Source organism: Morus notabilis, unplaced genomic scaffold (genome assembly GCF_000414095.1).
Source record: "Morus notabilis unplaced genomic scaffold, ASM41409v2 Scaffold698, whole genome shotgun sequence".
Taxonomy (NCBI): domain Eukaryota; kingdom Viridiplantae; phylum Streptophyta; class Magnoliopsida; order Rosales; family Moraceae; genus Morus; species Morus notabilis.
Window position 1 is genome coordinate 229466 of NW_010358448.1, and position 19790 is coordinate 249255.

The following is a 19790-nucleotide window of genomic DNA, read 5'->3' on the forward strand; positions in this document are numbered from 1 at the left end:
ATAAACGGATCTATAATTTATTATTAGAGTAATAAGTAAGACAATTATCTAAAAAAGGTGAATTGTGGAAATGTAGATCAAAAGAGGGACTAAAAAGATAAAAGAGTTTTCCCAACATTGCAGTGCAGGTAATCTGATGACTGATGATGTGTTTAGCTTAAAAGAAAGCTCATAAAATCATATCAAGTCATATATTTAAAAGTCATTGTCGTCATGCTTAATATTCTTGCTTGTAAGCATATCTTAAGACTCTGATTATAAGTTATTTTATTATCCAAAAATTCCTTTACTAAAATTACATTTAAGAATATGATTAAGAACAATTCTCCTCACATTTATTATTATTATTATTATTATTATTATTCCTCATATTATTATTATTATTATTGGCTGAGAATAATTCTCCTCACATTTTTCCTGTTATTGTATTTTTTTATCGTTAGATGTCAAAATCACATCAAAATAAAAAAGTATATAGAATAATAGTTTTAGATACAGAACTAACGGCTTAAAAACAGAGATCTATCGATAATTAATTTTCAAAATCCTATCGTGGAAAACTCCTAAAAATATCAACATTTACGACTCAAAATTTATTTAGTTATTTGTTATTAGTTAAGCCTACGGACGAGTCATTTGACTGAACGAGAAAAAATTCTTTGACTGTACCTAATTAGTTTTTCTATTGTAGTTAAAGAAAAATTATAAATAAAAAATAAAAAAAAATCAAAAAATTGTGGGGGTAAAAAGAGTGTTTTAAAATAGATCTCTCTTTAATTTGTAAACCACGGATATGATTGTAGGCCACATATAGAGGAAAGAGCCCCAAACGGGACGCTTAACCACCAAATGCCCTTTTCTTCTCTCTTCCCTCATTTCCCATTTTATCCACACAAAAAATAAAAAAGATATATTTTTCTTCCTTGTTTTGTTCCTATTGCCATCTCTCTTTCCAACAAAGAAAACGTTCTTTTTCCGTCTCATTTCTGCATGTAAACAAAGAAAATTCACAAAGCTATTATGGTTACGTGCCAACATGTTTAAGAAGTTGGCCGCTAAGATATTGTAGTAGTCTCAACAAATTAAGAAGAATAGGTACGTAAATCTATACCAATATACATAGGAATCGGGTATAGGTGGCGGAGATCAGAAGTTTTTATTAAAAATGGCAGCGGCAATGGCGACCCCGATAAACAAAACGGAAGATACAATTGTGTGCTACGCGCCTAATATGATAACGACGAACGGCGTGTGGCAGGGTGATAACCCTTTGGACTACTCCCTCCCTCTCTTCATCTTGCAGCTCACCATGGTTGTCGTCACCACTCGATTTCTCGTTTTCATCCTCAAACCCTTTCGCCAACCTCGTGTCATTGCTGAAATTTTGGTATGTATGTATGTATGTATGTTCTTGATCATTTTGTACTCTGTATGCATTTGATAAACCATATTGTTAAGGAGAATACGTAATAGTTTTGTTTCTGTTTTTGGAATTTGCATTTTCATTGTTTTGGTGTAATGCTATTATGTCCTAAAACTACATTGTTAATAATTGAATGCAAGATAAGTCTCAATTTTTTTAAAGACAATTCACTCTTTAGATCTCTGTGTGTTATTCCACAAAAATATTCGCAGTTTCTTCCTCTCTTTTTTTTCCCACCTTTTGATGTAGAAAATACGGCAGAAGATATAAATCTTACCTCCAATTTTCCTCAATTTTCAATTTTTTTTCCTATTTTTATTTCCATTTAAATATCGCATTTTTTCAGCTTTATTTCCCTTCTCGTTTCACGTACGGATATAACACACACACACACACACATATATATACATATGCATGCATCTGTGTACATTTTGACATAAGATATCATAACTTTCACCTCTCATATGAGAGAGAGAGAGAGAGAGAGAGAGAGAGAGAGAGAGAGAAATATATGAATGAATACCATTTTAATGTTTAATTTTGTTGTTGCCAATGTGCTTTTATCAGGGTGGTGTAATATTGGGTCCATCAGTGCTGGGACGCAACAGCAGATTTGCCAACACATTATTCCCTCTAAGAAGTGTGATGGTTCTTGAGACAATGGCAAATGTGGGTCTCCTCTATTTCCTCTTCCTTGTTGGAGTGGAGATGGACATTTCCGTGATTAGGCGCACTGGGAAAAAGGCGTTGGCCATTGCAATCGCCGGGATGGTGTTGCCCTTCATCATTGGTGCCTGCTTCTCCTTCATTCTCCATAAAAAAGATGAGACCATGACACAAGGCACTTTCATTCTCTTCCTCGGTGTTGCCCTCTCTGTCACTGCGTTCCCCGTGCTTGCCAGAATCCTCGCAGAACTCAAGCTTATCAACACGGAGATAGGCAGAATTGCCTTGTCCTCTGCTCTGGTCAATGACATGAGTGCCTGGATTCTTTTGGCCTTGGCCATTGCTTTGGCCGAGAACCACGCCACTTCCTTGGCCTCCCTCTGGGTGATTCTGTCAAGCACAGCCTTTGTTGCTTTCTGCATTTTGATTGTCAGGCCAGCCGTGTCGTGGATGATCCGAAGAACGCCAGAGGGAGAAAGCTTCAGCGAGTTCCATATATGTCTTGTTCTCACTGGGGTTATGTTGTCCGGGTTCATCACAGACGCCATTGGAACGCATTCTGTTTTCGGGGCATTTGTTTTCGGCTTAGTTATTCCAAACGGGCCTCTTGGGGTCACTCTCATAGAGAAGCTGGAGGATTTTGTTTCAGGGCTTTTGCTTCCTCTCTTCTTTGCCATAAGCGGGCTTAAAACCGACGTTACATCAATCACCTCAGTTGGGACATGGGGATTTCTGATGCTCATCATAGTTCTTGCCTGTGCCGGAAAAGTTGCTGGAACTCTACTTGTTTGCATCTATTACCAAATGCCAGTTCATGAAGGAATTACTCTAGGTTTGCTCATGAACACCAAAGGCCTTGTCGAAATGATTATCCTTAACGTCGGAAGGGATCAGAAGGTATGGAAAATCAGTGCTAGTGTTACCCTTTTCTCTCTTTTTGTGAATATGAATGATGAAATCTGACAAAAAACTTGTGTCCTTGCAGGTCTTAGATGATGAGTCCTTTGCAATTATGGTAATTGTAGCAGTGGTTATGACAGCAATTATCACACCCATTGTAACATCAATTTACAAGCCCGCAAGAAAATTCATACCTTACAAGCGGCGGACAATTCAAAGGTTGAAACCAGACGCTGAGTTGCGAATGTTGGTCTGCATCCACACCCCTAGAAATGTGCCAACAATTATCAACCTCCTTGAAGCTTCGCACCCCTCAAAACGATCTCCCTTATGCGTTTATGTTCTCCATTTAGTTGAGCTCACTGGCCGTGCTTCTGCAATGCTCATTGTGCACAACACCAGAAAATCCGGCCGGCCACCCCTTAACAGAACCCAGGCGCAGTCTGACCACATCATCAATGCATTTGAGAACTACGAACAGCATGCAGGTTGTGTCTCTGTCCAGCCTCTCACTGCCATCTCCCCTTACTCGACCATGCATGAAGACATCTGCAACTTGGCCGAGGACAAGCGTGTTGCCTTTATCATCATACCTTTCCACAAACAGCAAACAGTTGATGGTGGAATGGAAGCCACAAACCCAGCATTTAGGATGATCAATCAGAATGTACTAGCTAACGCACCATGCTCAGTTGGTATCATTGTTGACAGAGGCCTAAATGGCTCCACACGCTTGGCTGCAAACCAGGTAACACATCACATTGCCGTGATATTCTTTGGAGGGCCAGACGACAGAGAGGCGCTAACATATGCATTGAGGATGTCCGACCATCCAGGGACAAGCCTTACAGTACTGCGCTTCATTTCTGGTGATGATGCAGCTGATACTACAGAGCAGTCTCGTGGCAATCCAAATGATCCCAGGATGTTAACGGTGGAAACAGACGATACAATGGAGAGGCAGCTAGATGATGACCTCGTAAATGATTTCAGGATGAAAACTATGAATGATGAGTCAATTGTGTACAATGAGAAGGTAGTGCATAATGGAGAGGAGACAGTGGCAGCTATTAGGTCAATGGACAATGTCCATGACCTGTTCATAGTTGGGAGAGGACAAGGGATGATATCGCCTCTCACAGCAGGACTCACGGACTGGAGTGAGTGCCCAGAACTTGGCGCAATTGGGGATTTGCTAGCTTCATCAGATTTTGCAGCAACTGTGTCGGTATTGGTGGTACAGCAGTATGTAGGAATGGGGCCTAATGAGGGAGTTGGACAACCTGACAGCCCCGGACAACCGGACGAACAGTTTAGCAATATGCAGAACATGAGCCGCAGGCCACCACCAAGGGGACAAACTGTATTTAACACATAAAAGATCAGCTTTGAGCTGCCTTAGAAGTCCCGCATAAGAAAGAAAATCAGAGAATACACAATCTGAAGTCCGAAGTGTCTTTTGCAAGTGACTTTAGTTCAGTCAGAATTCTAATTATACAGCCTTAAACTAGCTTCCTTTTCATCTGAAACTAATTAGAGCATGATTTAGGATTCTCACTGTTTTTTCTTTTTTCTTCAGCTCTATCTTGAATGGAAGGTTTTTCAGCCCTATATTATAATATTTGACAAAATAGTCCGTCTTTAGGTGTTGATGTATGTACCCTCTTAATTTTGTCCAGTAACAGTTGTATTTGTTAAAAAGTTACTTTGCTCTATCATTTTTTCTCCACCATTAATTACAACAAATGATGGAGCAAAGTGACCGAATAACGAGAATCAAAAAATCAAAGTTAGCATTATGAGATTTACTGCATAAAACAGTTATTTTACACAATTTTAAGGTGATCTTCCCATTAACACATGTAAAAGTCATTACATACAGAATTAAAAAGAAGAATACCACGTTCATGCATGCTTCATAATGTAAATAAATGAGGAAACTACTTACCAGTTACCAGAAAAACGACTCAGAGTAAACTCTTTCTCATGCTGAAATGGGTCAACTTGTATTCCAAACATCCTTTTTTTTTTCAACTACACAAGCTTAAGACATTGCAGAAGCTCCTTGTTACAACATGCTAATGAAGCTCATTTCCATGAACCGAAGTCAATAGACTGAAGTGATATGTGACCAAGATATAAATCTTTCAAGTGTTGTTTACACAACCCAAATCTCCGTCTATTCAAGCTAGGATGTATACAGCTTGAGAACCCCGTTTTCCAGCCTGGGAATTTCTGTCTTTCCATCACATGAAGAGAGTACACACTTTGTGCTGGAGCCTGGCAGCCTGTAACGAAACAAGTGCAAGGCCGTGATTGACTCACCATCCTTGCTAAAGATAGCGCACACAAACCACTATAAGAAATCCCATACATCAATGCCTCATCTTTTTCAAAAACATCCGACGTCTCATCATTCACCATCTCTTGCTCTAAATCCTCAGAAGACGGGATCCTGCTCAATTCTGCATCAAATCTTTTCTCTATCTCAGTTTCATGGATATGGTGCTTAGACGCCAAAGTTCGGATGCAAGATTTCCTAATTTGACCACAAACTAAGAACTTTATATCAGAAAAATTATCACACTCACTGTACCATCTAAACCAGCGGCGAACAATGCCTAAAAACCAGTCAATGATTTGGTTGTCATCTTGCAAAATGAGACAAGAACATGCACGGGAGTAACCTTTGGTTGTGACCAATCCATAACGTAGGAGGCGCTTTTTTATAGCATTAATAGGTGCAAAAATCTGAGTGATGATGACGGGTTGGGTAGAAGCATCTGAACTTTTCAAAAGGGCACAAGTAAAAGCTGTCTCTGAGGAAACATACTCTTGTGCATGCCTTTGAAATACGTAAAAGGAATTTTTTAGTTCTTGTGGTAAAGCGGGTTCTGCAACATACTTTGAAAGGATAGTTTCCTCACACTCTGCTGCTGCTTTTGCTTTAATATCTTGCATCCATATCTTTAGCAAGTGCTTGTACCAATGATCAGTTTCCATGCCAGCTTTACGAAAGTGCGAAATTTGGCTCAAAACAGATTCAGGATCAGCCAAATGCCTAATTTCCGACTCTTTCACCTTCTTCAGACCATGCCCCAACCACTTCTTCCCTATACGAACCGTCCCCACATCCCATGCCTCTTGTTTCTGTATAGCAAATAACTCAACTTTTTCCTTCAACTTGTGGATAGCTTTGGTGGCAGGACTTTCTTTCACCGTTCTTCTAACCAAAGTGCCCATAAAGCGGATCCCATGCAGACCGTCACATGGTAATAGCTCTGTTTCATCATCAACATCCAAGTGCAAAGAATTCTTCAAGTAATTCTGAATCTCGGACTTGAAACCGAGAGCAGCATCTTTAGAACCAGAAACTGCTAAAAATATTTCATCCATGAAGCGACAAGAATGAACCCTTAAGCTGAATTTCTCTTCACCTGCACCGCTAAGATCTTTGGCTTTCAGGTTTCTCCGAAACCAGCTACGCAGCTTGGACTGGGACTTTTGATGATTAGCTTCTAAATCCAAATCTAGAGCTTCATATTTCAGCGACAATCTGCAAAATTCACGGTCAAAAAGATCAAGATATATATTCATCAATATAGGTGACAAGATTCCCTCTTGTGGAAGACCATGACCTTTAGGAAAACCCCCAAACTCCAAATTGATAACCTGAGACTCAAACATGCTTCGGATAATAGAAAATAACCCTGGGTCTACTATCTTTTCCTCCAAAACTGATATTAGTTTATCAAGAATACAAGTATCAAGCTTTTTGTTTACAATTAGTGTCGACCACCAAATGGGAGCACATATATCCTTTTTGATGAATTTCAAAGCTGTGAAGTGTCCTCTCCCGCTTCGACAACCATGTGATATCTTAGAAAAGTGGGGCCTGTACACAACTTCCAACACTATTCTGATAGCTTCCTGAATAACCTTCAACTTCAAATTGGGCAGGACTAAGACTTCTTTCCTTGCACCTCTTGTTGAGATTGACACAGTATTGGCCTTGACATCAAAGTTACCACAAAACAGCTCTTCAGGCACCGATTCAAAAGACGTTGTCTCATTATTTAACATTATATCAACATTCGAATTTAGTCTAATACAGTTGTAAGCATCTTGAAGCGTTTCTGGATTGGCAATCACTTTTTCTAAGAGGTTATGAAACTTCCCATTCACATATTGCTCCTTCACCCTCTTCTTTACCCGGTATTCAAGGGACCTCTTCAGTTCCATTCGACTACTGGGTTTTCTCTCATCTACTTCAACAGATTCTTCTAAAAGAGAGGCTAAGTTTGTAGCCAATGTGTTTTTTCCGGAGCACATATTGATAGCATCAGCTGCCGCGGCAGTCGAAAAATGCCGGGGTTCTTGTATTCTTTCCGAGGATTTACCTGTCAAATGAAAGAATGTCCTCATTGATGCACAGATCCTAATCAGGAGTCCAGTCATGGAACAATAACACTAAATGGTAGCGGAAATATGTATGCTTGGAGCCTTGTTTTGAGACAGCACTCAGTGTCAAAAGACAAAAAATTGTTGTGCCACGTTTTAGGAAAGACCAACAACGAAGTTGGCATGTGAAGCAAAAAATTATTTACCAGCAACTTATAAATTAAAAATAATTACATAATAGCATACACTTGTGCTGTAATAATGTAATGTGTTCCAAAAGTGACTCTAAGGAGGCATAAAGAGAATACCTCTATCAATAAAAAATGACGAATAGAGTAGAATTTGATTTATTCTTTGCATGGTGGCGAGTTTTCGCAAGTTTCCTCTGTAAAGAACAGGGAAAGCTGCAAACAACATCGTTCTTGTCACTTGCCTACCACAATGTCCATAGATGTGAAAAACGTTTAGCGTACCTTCGGGGAAAAAAAAAAGGGAACATCAAACTTATTAGATGAGAGAAATATAAAATTCATACTTATGAACTGAAATAGCAAGTCTCTGAGGCATTCCAAAATTATAAGAATAAACAGCAAAAAGTTACTATGGAAAAGAAAAACATTAAGGTATTTTGGTCAGTCTAAACCATCAAAATAGGATTTCTTTGATGTTTGTAACATCGTTTTTATGGATTTGGCCATTTGACTGACGGTTACTAGGTTGTCTATTATAGAGAGTGTGCCTCAAAAACACACCCGGACAGTTTTTTAAATGAGACAACCAAGCAGAACTCAACCGCTCCAAACCATCTGAAACTCATAAACCCGCGAGCTTGTATCTTGTGACAAGATGCCTATATACTCATTTCCTTCAATATAGGTAAGTGTATGTGTGTGTGAATTAGGGGAAAAAAAACCTATTTATTTTCATTACTTCCCTTCAACTACGCTACCTTCCAAACTTTTTTATCTCCTTAAAGTTTTAATAGACTCGTTAATTTCTATGAAAATCTTTCAAGTCTAAAGCTACAACCTTGTTTCAAGTACAATAATAAGATTCAAAATAATAGAGATACAATAGTAAAAAAAAAAAAATGTTAGCTTTACACCAAGCACCATTCAGAAGCAAATAAAGAAACCTTTTTACTATAATGAAAAGTGGAAGAAGCATTTACACAAACACCTTATGGGCATCAAAGAGACCAAAAAGTTTAACTTCATAACACGATCAGTAGAATCCGCAGAATGTTTATCAAAATTTAATTGTCGTCATTGAGACAACAAAATCCTTTTACTATTGCCCAATCTTCAATTCATAAATGGGTTTTCCTTTTTTTTTTCCCTAACTGTAATCTTTTACATATATATAGACACACACACACACACGTGTGTGTGTGTGTGTATCATATTTACATAACAAAGCTCAAAGCTCCATTAGTAATGGAAATTACCGATTGCAAATGCGAAACTCAAATGTGTTGCGAAGCTTCAATGGCGGGACTATCAGCTTCGAAATCTTTAAGACGAACGACAAGTAAAACAGAGACTTCTAAGCATAGGAAAAGTTATTTGATGCAATTTTTTTTTTTTTTTATAAATTTTCCCCCCTGAAATTTTTGAAATTGCAGTTTATGTATGGATTTTTTAAAACTATGACCATGTTCATTTCGTCGATTTGAGTTTAAAATTCAAGTTTTGTTACAGTAAAAAACTCTTAAAAACAGTTACATTTAATTTTTTTGCTACAGTAAAAAACTAACATAAAATTACATCTTAACTCGAATTAACTAAATAAACGGGCCCTATATATCATATCCAGATTGTTGGATTTCGGTATTATAATATTTGTGTTATGAAAACTAGTTTGGATGTCATATTTTTTCCTCTACACAACTTTTAGTAAAAGAAGTTATGTTGAAATAACTTTATTGATAAAAGTTTGTCTCGTTCGTTTCGCTGATTCGAGTTTAGAATTTGAGTTTTGTTACAATAAAAAGCTGTCACAAACAGTCACATTTAACTTTTTTGCAACAGTAAAAAACTTTTACATAAAATTACATCTCAACTCAAATTCTAAACTGAAATCAGTAAAACGAACGAGGCTCGTTGAAACTTCTTACATGAAAGGAAATTTACTTGCAACTTGTTATGAAAGGAAGTAAGGTTCGATGGCCTCACCCTTGGGCTATAATTAGCCTTGGCTTCTTCTTCTTGTGAGATGCCAACAATCTAGGAGAGTTATAAAGAGCGTTTGGTACGCAATAATTAATTAATAATGTCCGAAAAAGTGATGGGAGAACTAAAATTTAAGAGGAAGATTTTGAGAGAAGAAGAGTGTGTTAGAGAGAGAAGAGAAAGGGATAACTAAAATTCAATAAAATACTCTCTCCAGTCAAGCAAATAAAGCTAAAGTTAACTAGATTACATTACTATATAAAATTAATAATGTCTTAGAGGTTAAACTTTAAGAAGAAAAAAGTGAATTGATTTCGATTCATTTGAAAGAAAGCAAGGAAATGTACAAATATATAGAAGAAGAAAAAAGAGGGGAAAAGAGTTAAAAGAAATAGTTGCATGGTTAATTTAGTTCAAAATTTTAGCTGGCTCACGTCCTTGTTAAAAAAGATAATAATAAAATAAATTAAAATAAATTTGCCTCCACCACTAATTTTAAGAGCAACTCTAATGTAATTATTGCGTCAATGTCAAATTATAACATTTGAGCAGGTAAATCTTTTTTTTTTTTGTCAAAATTTGATATTAGTTGTATTTAGTGTCAAATTTGAACGTAATCTTATATAGCTTGTCTAATACAATGTTAAATTAGTTTGTCAATAATAAATTTTAACATATGAGTAAGAAAATTACTCTCTATTGTAATGCAATTTTTAGTGTAAAAAAAAATCAACGTATATTGTATTTAGTGGCAAATTTATCGTCAATAGCATATATTAAATTTTAACATTTAATTACGATTGATTAATAAATTTATCTTTTTATTTAATCATTACAAAACATTATTGACATTTCAAAATTAAAAGTTTACTTTTATAACATCTAATGATTATTATAACAAATTAATTTAACATTTGAAATAACATTGCCCCTTATAACACAAATGAAAAAATGACATCATCAGTGGTGCTTTAAGGTTTTTTTTTTTTTTTTTGGATTCAGGAAACGACACTCGGATTGAAAGTAGCAAAAGCACGTAGCACCTCATTGGACTCAAGCAAAGCGACGTCGTCTTCACCCAAGGTCAACCATGCTTCTATTCCTTTACCATCTCTAGCATCCAACAAAACGACAATGTTTTTCATAGCAACACTCGCTAAACTCACCCAAAACGGCAATCCCCAACCAAAATCAGCTTCATAAAACTTAAACCCACACCAACTACTGCAGTTTACAACATGATCATATTTTCTACTCTCTTTCAACGCTTTCAACATTTTCTCGGAACCAAATATTATTCCTTTACTATAATCCTCTTTCATTTCTTCAATCCCTTTTCTCAGTTCTGAAACCAATACTTGAACACCATCATCAGGATCATCATGATCATCATCAGCAATATGATCTCTCAGTAGATCATGTTTAGCCGAAAAAGACCCGACCAGATTACCCGCCAAGATCTCCGGCAATGGCGGCGAAGTCCTCCGTCGTATGTTCACGTCTTGACGAAACTGTACGTATATTGAATTAGTACTGCTACTACTATATTTTCCTCTGAATTTCGCTCTCGAAACTCCCAAGGCGCATTTCCATATCACCGCCGAGACGACCTCGACGCGAGTCGGGCTCTCGACGGAGGAGCTCGCCGATTTCGCCTTGAGAATCGCGATGTTTGAGGCGTCGAAAACGTACCTTCTCATCAAACATTTCTCTCTCGCCAATTCTTTGTTCAACCCGAGTTGATGATGACCATGACGAGCTGGAAAAAGAGACGCGGACGAGAATTCAGGAAGTGCTTCTATATGATTCAGTTTCGCCGTTGCAGCCCAGGTGCTGATGAACATGCTCAGCGTGGAAGCGTCGGCGACCTTGTGAGAGAGACTCACTCCGATGGCGGTCCCGCCGCACGCGAACACGTTGATTTGAACGTGTAGTAGGGCTCCATCGCTCGCTTCTTTAGATTCGACGTCCACCGCGAGAAGCTTTCTCAGTGCTTCTGGATCAGGAGCTGGCCGTTCCAGAATCTCCGACATCGGGTGGTCCACTCTGGCCTCGGTGAGCTCCGCTCCTTCGTCATTGCATTCCACGACGGTGTAATCTTGCTTGATTCTTCCCGCAAGCGGGTAGAAGAGAGTTAGGGTTTTTGATAAGGAGCTCTTCAGACTGTAAATAATCATATCAATATTATTATTTACGCAATTAGAGTAGTGATGGCGCTTATCATCGATGGTACGACGGGGATAGAAGAGAATTATAGGGATGTAGATCACCAAGGCGAGCTGATCCAGGATAGAGAGCTCATGAATTCTTAGATCTTGAGGAGTTGGAGAAGAAGGTTTGATTCTTTCTCTTTGAACAATCTCAACATTGAATGTTTCTCCACCCATATGATCATTCACAATAATAACAATTCTTTCTACTTTTGTGCGAAAAAATTTAATGTCATTAAAAGACAAAGTTTTGGAGTGCCTCTTTCTTTCGTTCAATATTAGTCATAGAGCAATGATACATACACTATTAGAAATGTGTTAAAAAATTTCTATAAAATATATTTCATAGATCAATGATACATTACCGTTGATATATAAATTATAGTGACGATATATAATGCCAAACAACAATTTACTTTTTTATCTTTGTATATTATTAATTGAGAGAGATCATGGGCATTGATTGGATAAATGTGTGGAAATTGTTTACATATATGTGTTAGAGAGATAATGACATATATATATATATATATATACACACACACACTACTATAGCTTGATCCATTACGTTGTACGTCACCTCTGATGGCAAAATAGACCAATTAAAAAGAGAAGCCAAGCTAGACATATAAATCTCAAACCGTAAGACGTGGCAATGTTTTTGATAATTTAAGACGTGGCAATGTTGTTATATTTTTAATGGAGTAAATTTTCTAAGAGCCCGGTTGGATTGGCTTAAAAAAAGTTACTTTTAATATTTAGTTCAAAACCGATAAACAACTTTAAAGTGTTTTTGGTTCTTTTAAACACTTTTGAAATAAATTATCTCGTTAGTGTTCATAAAAAGTTTTTTTTATTTATATTATTAACTTTTTATTTGTGAACAATAAATTAAATATCGCAACCATATTCTTTTATCTTATCTATATCATTTTATTACATTACTTTTTATAACAATAAGTGTTTTTGACTTCTTACCCAACATGTTCAAAAACTCTTCTTAGTTATAAAAGTACTTTTTTCAGACATTATCTAAACACTAATTAAAAAGCCTTAATTTGTGCTTATCTTTTTCTACACTTAAAAACACAAGCACAAGCTATCCCAAACAGGTCTTAAGTAGGATGATTATTAAAAAAAAAAAAAAAAATGCTTAGGAGCGCAAACAGTGTTAAGCACTACCATTAATAGAAGGTGGACTCCACCTATGATGGGTGGTACGAGTATCACCGGTGTCCAATAATATTGTTAAAAAAAGTGTACGACCACGAGATTCTTCCTTAAAAAAATATATATCAATGCGTAATAATAAGCAAAATTTTGTTTAAAAGAAAAAATGGGGAAGGGATATGAAGAAGAGGGGGAGATTCTGAGAAAAACAAAATGGAGTGACGATTAAAAAATTTTGAAAAATTAGTGATGTTTACTGTTTCAGAAATAATGAAAATTTTAAAGAAAAAATAAATATAAAAATTCGAAGAGAGTAAAGTGATTATGGATGATGTCATTTAATTTGAGTATTTTGACAAAATTTCAACCAATATATAGATCAGGTCATATGGAACAGAAAATAGAACATTTTTTTAGGGTATATAGAAGTTCGTGAAACATTGTTAAGGGGGCACACGTTAACCATGTGTTTATTTTATAAGTCTAAACTAATGTTTAAATCTTTTTACTATAATATTTTTTTTTATAAAATTTAAATTTTTATTCAAACTGTTATGTTCAAATTTTTGAACCGAACGTGCTCTAAATTAGTTTATAGAAATGTAAAAGGTAAACTTTTGTTCGGTAGGAGTACGTACCATTGTTGATTGTAAGTGCAACGTTTTTCAATTTTGAGGACTATTATAAAGATATAAAGATGCAAACTATTCAAAATATATGATATAATTTTTTAATGATCTCAAAATACAGAGCATAAGTATAAGTATCTCCCGAGAAAAGAAAGAAAGAAAAAAGGAATAAAGAGCTCTGACTGATTTTGTTCAAAAGAACTTGCTTCTTTTGAAAATAATTCATTAGTAGGCAAGGTTCTGATAGTGAAGTTACAAAGAATCATTCGACTAACAATAATTTAGGTTAATGGGCTTTATTTTGAACCAAATGTTATTCCTAGAAACAAAAAACAAAAAACAAAACTTTTTGACGAAAATAAAAAATTGCAATCAACAAAATTTAGTGGTTTCCTATATTTTACAGCCACCTTGTTGAAATACAAGTTATTCAGTTTCCATGATGCTTTGGATTTTTCTGAAGTTGGCGATGAATATTGAAAATATGAATATAATGGGATTCTAAACGTGATTTGAATTTAAGTGGGATTCTAAACGTAAAGGTAACTTCCTCATGGACGGAGATAGGTTCCCACTTAATTTATTTTTTTCATAAAATAACACATGTATAATTTATTATATCAATATACACGTAGAACCACTAAACAGTAAAAATTTAATTTTGCTCTTTTTATTATTATAATTATTAACCCACTGATAAAGATTTCTGAGTCAGTTACTGAAATAGTTATTCTCCTACATTTCAATAAGTTTTAATGTTCATTTGATTTTCTTGTTTAAATGACAAAAATAAAACATGATCACTACTTCATCGGGTGACTAGTCACACGTTAAGTGACCACTGAATTCATGGAAAGAGCATCTGTTCGTAATAGATCCGCAAAGTAATTTGTTATTCGTTCGACCAACTCTGAGGATGACTAATGGTCACCCGATGGATGATCAACGGTCTCTCACTTAATCAATCGCGACTAATGGTCACTCAATTCATGACCAAGGGAAAAGGAGTTAAAAGACCCCTTTACGTTTCATGGGTCTTGATTTTTATTATTTATTTTTTACTAATTATTTTTAATCAAATATTATATTAATTAAAAAAGTATTAATTAAGAATAAGTGATAAAACTTTAAATTTATACACTTTTAAAGACGAGTTTAATAATTTTCTTCTAGTTAATTTAATTATAAGTGACTTTGTCCACTAGTGATCGGTCCCATACGACCATAGAAACTACAAAAGGGAACTATTTAAATAGTAAAACTAGCATACCATCGAGAATCGTGGTGTAGTGATAAGGACGTTTTTATTAAGTTTTTTATATGTTTAAAATTGCTACTATAACTGAAGGAGTTAAGGAATAGATTCTTTTTTTTAATTTGAAAAAAAAAAAGTAAAACTACCATAATTATCATAGAAAAATTAATGGCAAAAGAGGGATACAAATCTCATGGTCTTTAATAGGGACGTTATTTTTTATGGATGTAAGATTGTGATATTCATGTAATTATCACTCTCTCTTCCTCACAAATCTCTCACATTTATTTTTTAAATCATGAATTAGGAAAGGTGTCCCCTTAATTCACCTCTTTAATTAAATTTTCCGGTAAAATAAAATAAAAAAAGCGACAAAACAGTGCCGATTTCTTCCTTTCATCCATTATTAAATTGATGTTACGTTCTATTAAACATCTCAAGCGCACATAAAAAAACGAATTAGTACAAGAGAAGTGATAATTTTATTAAACCACTTTACTTGCTACCACTAGGAACCTCCCAATACAAAATACAAAACAAAACAATAGCCGGATTTTCTGCTGCATGCAACAAAACTATCTTTAAATGTCCCCACTTGTTCCAAAGCAAATTGTAATTTATTCTCAGCCTATTAAGTAGTAATTATTAAATATACATGTAGTGCCATAATTTCCTGAACTTGCTCAAACACGTGGTTTATAATTACAATTCAGAGCCCACCAGCTGATGAGGCCTTTACCAATTGATGGCAAACTAAATGGTAGTCACCTTTTTTAGTTTTTACAACAAGAACCTCATATAAAATGACAAAAAAAAAAAAAAAAAAAAAAAAAAAAAAAAAAATTTTTTTTTCCCAATTTTTTTTTTTTAAAAAAAAAACCCAAAAAAAAAAAAAAAAAAAAAAAAAAAAAAAAAAAAAAAAAAAACAATCATCTTGTTGTCCCAATTTTTTTTTCTATAATAAAAAATTAATTATATTTTTTCTATATTTTAACAATCAACTCCTTTAAATTTTATATATTTTTTCTTTCAACACACCCGACATATTATTGTCCCAATTTTTTTAACTAAACATTTTGTTTTTAAAAGATGATCATTTCATTTTGACCTTTTGTTTATATAACGTTGCATTGCTTTTCTTCTTCTTTTTATGTCTTATTCTCTCTATTTTTTTTTATACTCTTTAGAATTTATTTATTTATTTTGTCATTTTTTAATTAGTACCTCAATAAATGTAACAATTATGTTATCATTATGAGAAAAAGAATTCATAATTTCACAAAAAAAGAAAGAGAAGATTTCATACTCAAAACTTCAAAAAAAAAATAGAAAGATAAAAATATGATAATATTAAAATAGCAAATTAAAATACAATGGTGGGTGCGGGAAAAAAATAAAATCTTTAAAAATTAATAATCTTATGAAAATAGTTAGGGATAATCTTGGAATAATAGAGGTGTGTAAAGAGTAAATTTAATTTTTTTTTTTAAATTAAGTGGGGTGTGTATTTAAAAAGTGGATGTAGATAGTAAAAAGGGAGTTTGAATAGAACCATCCCAAACTAAATTAACCATCATTAACAATGAGTCTAAAGAGTATTGTTATTAATGATAAATTAGAGAAAAAATAAACAGCCTACTTTTTATTTGTCTTTCCATCATGTCTATTAGAGGAATTACGTCTTATAGGTGGTTAATTATTACATAGAATGAACTGTGACACGACAAAATATAAAATAAATAATATTATAAGATAAATGTGGTGTCGAATACCATTCACTAATAAAAAATAAATAAAATTCACCTTCTAGTAGTATAGTGTTAATGCTCTCAAGCATTTTTTATATAAAATTATTGAGTCCGGCATGGTTATGTGATAAATAATCTTTTATTAAAATATTTAAGGTAATAATATTTTTATTTTTATTTAAGCAGATAAAATATCACTTTCATGTACTCTAAGAGAAGGTTTGATTAATTGTATATGGTGGTGTAATACAGTCAAATAGTGCCATGAGTGGATCAAGAGATTGCGTGTGCCAATAATCTACTATGCAAATTCTTACTTTGATTTTGTGACTTTTCCATGCGAGTTATGATTGACCAAATACTTAATTAGAATAAACTACGTAATGGATATCTATTAGTTTTTTACGGAATTTGATGCGTTCAAACGGCAGACAAGATAGCGTTCAAAAGGCCTTTATGATTGTCTTCAAATTATTCCAAATTTTAAACATTTATTTATGGGCTTTGCTCTCTCTCTCTCTCTCTCTCTCTCTCTCTCTCTCTCTCTCTCTCTCTCTCTCTCTCTCTCTCTCTCTCATCTAAACTTTTCTCTTTCTTTTGGCCAAACTTACCTGCTATAGAGGGCATAATTTTGGTTTGTCCGACTCATTTGAAAGAGATGTGCAAGACATAATGCGTTTAATAGACTTAAGGGAAAAGAAAAGGTAGGTTGTCGTTTTTCTTTTTCCCCTAATTTAGCATTTTTGGCATGCTTTTCATAACCTCATTGTTAGCAAAATGTAACCTCCACTTTTGTTTGCTAGGTATGCAAAGATGGCACAAACCACCATCAATGGTACTGAACCTAAAATGAAACAGAAGAGGAAATATATATATATATATATATATGTATATTACTACAAGAACGCGACTAATATTAATTGGTACCATATCACGTAAGAAGTGAAAACGAGTAAAACCACACCTTAACACCACACAATACATTAGCTGGCTAAGAATTCTAGAGTGGGTTATAAACTACTTACTATGAGCGCATCTTAAAAGAAAAAGAAAGAAAGGCATCCTCACTTCTACACTAATCTAAAATGATGGTAAGTAAAAATGAATATAGTATTATTTTATGTCTAATAATCGCATTTGTTGTGTATATTCATTTAGTAGGAGCTTTTTATCAGAGGTACTTATCAATAATGTAAAACAAATATGATAAAAATTATATCAAAATAAAAAAAGTAGGAAAAACTGAAAGTCAGATCAAATCATTTAAAACAAAACTATGCTAGTATTGTAGTTTCTTCATAGCTTACGCAGAATTTTCCTATTTGCAATAACGTCATTGTGTATGACTTGAAATTTCCAATTCGTCATCGAAACAAATTTGTCTTTCTAAATAGTCCGAGATCAATAATGCATTAAAGTAATTACTTAATCTTTGGATCATATCTAGGGCCTCAAATGGACATCATGCACAAAAAGTGTTGTTGACCGTTAGATCATAAAGATCGGAGGATGAGAATTCAGGGCCTCACGAGCTGTTATATATTGACTAATCTAGACTATTAATGGTGTGAAAGTTTGGCCAGTCAAAAAGTCATCAACCACAGAGTCATTAGATGAAGGTTGGGGAATCCCCTAAGTATTTCTTTCATGTATGCACCTTTTTTTAACCTTATGGGTGAATGAATGTACTAAAATTTAACCACCACAATGTCCTAAAAAATTATAACAATTAATTAGAAAATTCTTCCGTAGGTCTTGAAAAAATAAACTACCAGTGATTTTCTGTTTTTAATGGTCTGATCTTGATCCGAAATTATTTATACTACATACTCTTTTAATTTAATATGATTTTAACCGGATTCAATCCAACTGTTAAAAACTAACACTACCTCTAGTAGCCCCTACCCTAGAAGAATCTTAATTAATTTTCTGTATAACTTTTGAAAAAGGCTAGGGGATGGATAAGAAAATTTTTGCTCAATTTCCGACGTTTGAAGGAAGTGGTCCAAGAATCTAATTTTCTAACCAGGCCAGAAAATCAGTGAAAAAAAAAAAAAAATAGTTGGATTTTATTGAAGTTTCTTCTGCTAATTGCCCTCTTTTTCATTCAAAATTAGGGAAAAGAAAACTGAAAAAAAAAAGTGCATAAAATGGCTGTCTGATAATTCAGTTCTTTATGCATTAAGTGCTGTGTGTGTGCATGCACGTGTGCATAACTTTAAAATTTTGGGAATATAAAGGGAAGAAAAAATAAACTAGCTTACTAATAGCTTTAATTCATGTATGCCTTGTGTTCAGAAAAAGGTTTAAGCTTGTATATAATATATCAGATATAACTGAGTATCTTCTACGGATAAAAAGGACAATGGAAAGAGTTAATGTTGAATGAGCTGCTGTATGTAGCTTAATAACCAAGGGTAGAACGTCACTATAGATTAAAATCTTTTTTTTTCTTCTTTTTTGAAATTTCAACAGTAAGCACTAAAGCATTGTTCTATTTAACTACTAGTAAGAACAACTTTATTAGGTGTTGGATTAAATTTTTAACGGTCTAATATTTAATCAACCACGTTAAAAATTTGTTGCGCCGTAGCATAAAATTATTTCAATTACGTACCGTTAAAAACTTAATCTAATGGTTAAAACAGAATTTTTATCAATAGAAATTATATTTTTTAGAAGTTTTTTAAAATATGGCATACCTTCTCGTAGTACGTGTTTTTGAGTATTAGACTTGGTTGAAATTACAATAAAACGAAAAAAAAAAAAATGCAAAATTGGCAGAACTTTATTGGGATCTTACAGTTTAAAATAGAGCGGGGTATGTATTCTTTCATCCCTTACATAAAAATCTCTCCTTTTATTTGTGGGATATTATTTATTATTTTGTTTATTTATTGTTCTTTGACCAAATCACGTGAGATGTGAAAAAGAACAGGTAGCTTATTTTATTAAATGACGCATGGAATTACATTTGTTTGATCCCAATAATTCCAATGGACTATTCTCATGAGCCTTGTGACAACCAATACCATTACCATTACTCTCTCTGTCTCTCTCTGGATTATTTGTTTCAAACTAACTAGTTTGTGCATTCAAACTTCAAAGACATAAAAAAGTATTTCTTTTCAGTGGTGGGTCAGTTTGACTGGATTAATAAATATAACACAAGAAGAGAGGTGGGGGGACCAACCCCACTATTATTCTATATTACTAG

General features: G+C 34.1%; 3 protein-coding genes across 3 annotated transcripts; 1 reads left to right on the top strand and 2 right to left on the bottom strand.

Moving 5' to 3' along the window:
- Positions 1–1971: 1971 nt before the first annotated feature.
- Positions 1972–4367, top strand: LOC21403580 (cation/H(+) antiporter 15). The gene is made up of 2 exons (XM_024161970.1): positions 1972–2986; positions 3075–4367. The coding sequence occupies exons 1-2, from the start codon at positions 1976–1978 to the stop codon at positions 4365–4367; spliced, it is 2304 nt and encodes a 767-aa protein (XP_024017738.1). The 5' UTR covers positions 1972–1975.
- LOC21403581 (nuclear intron maturase 4, mitochondrial) lies at positions 4286–7246 on the bottom strand. The gene is made up of 2 exons (XM_024161994.1): positions 4938–7246; positions 4286–4350 (listed from the first exon to the last, which is right to left on the bottom strand). The coding sequence occupies exon 1, from the start codon at positions 7229–7231 to the stop codon at positions 5078–5080; it is 2154 nt and encodes a 717-aa protein (XP_024017762.1). The 5' UTR covers positions 7232–7246; the 3' UTR covers positions 4286–4350; positions 4938–5077.
- Positions 7247–10559: 3313 nt separating this feature from the next.
- Positions 10560–11948, bottom strand: LOC21403582 (vinorine synthase). The gene has a single exon (XM_010092534.1). The coding sequence runs from the start codon at positions 11946–11948 to the stop codon at positions 10560–10562; it is 1389 nt and encodes a 462-aa protein (XP_010090836.1).
- Positions 11949–19790: the final 7842 nt, after the last annotated feature.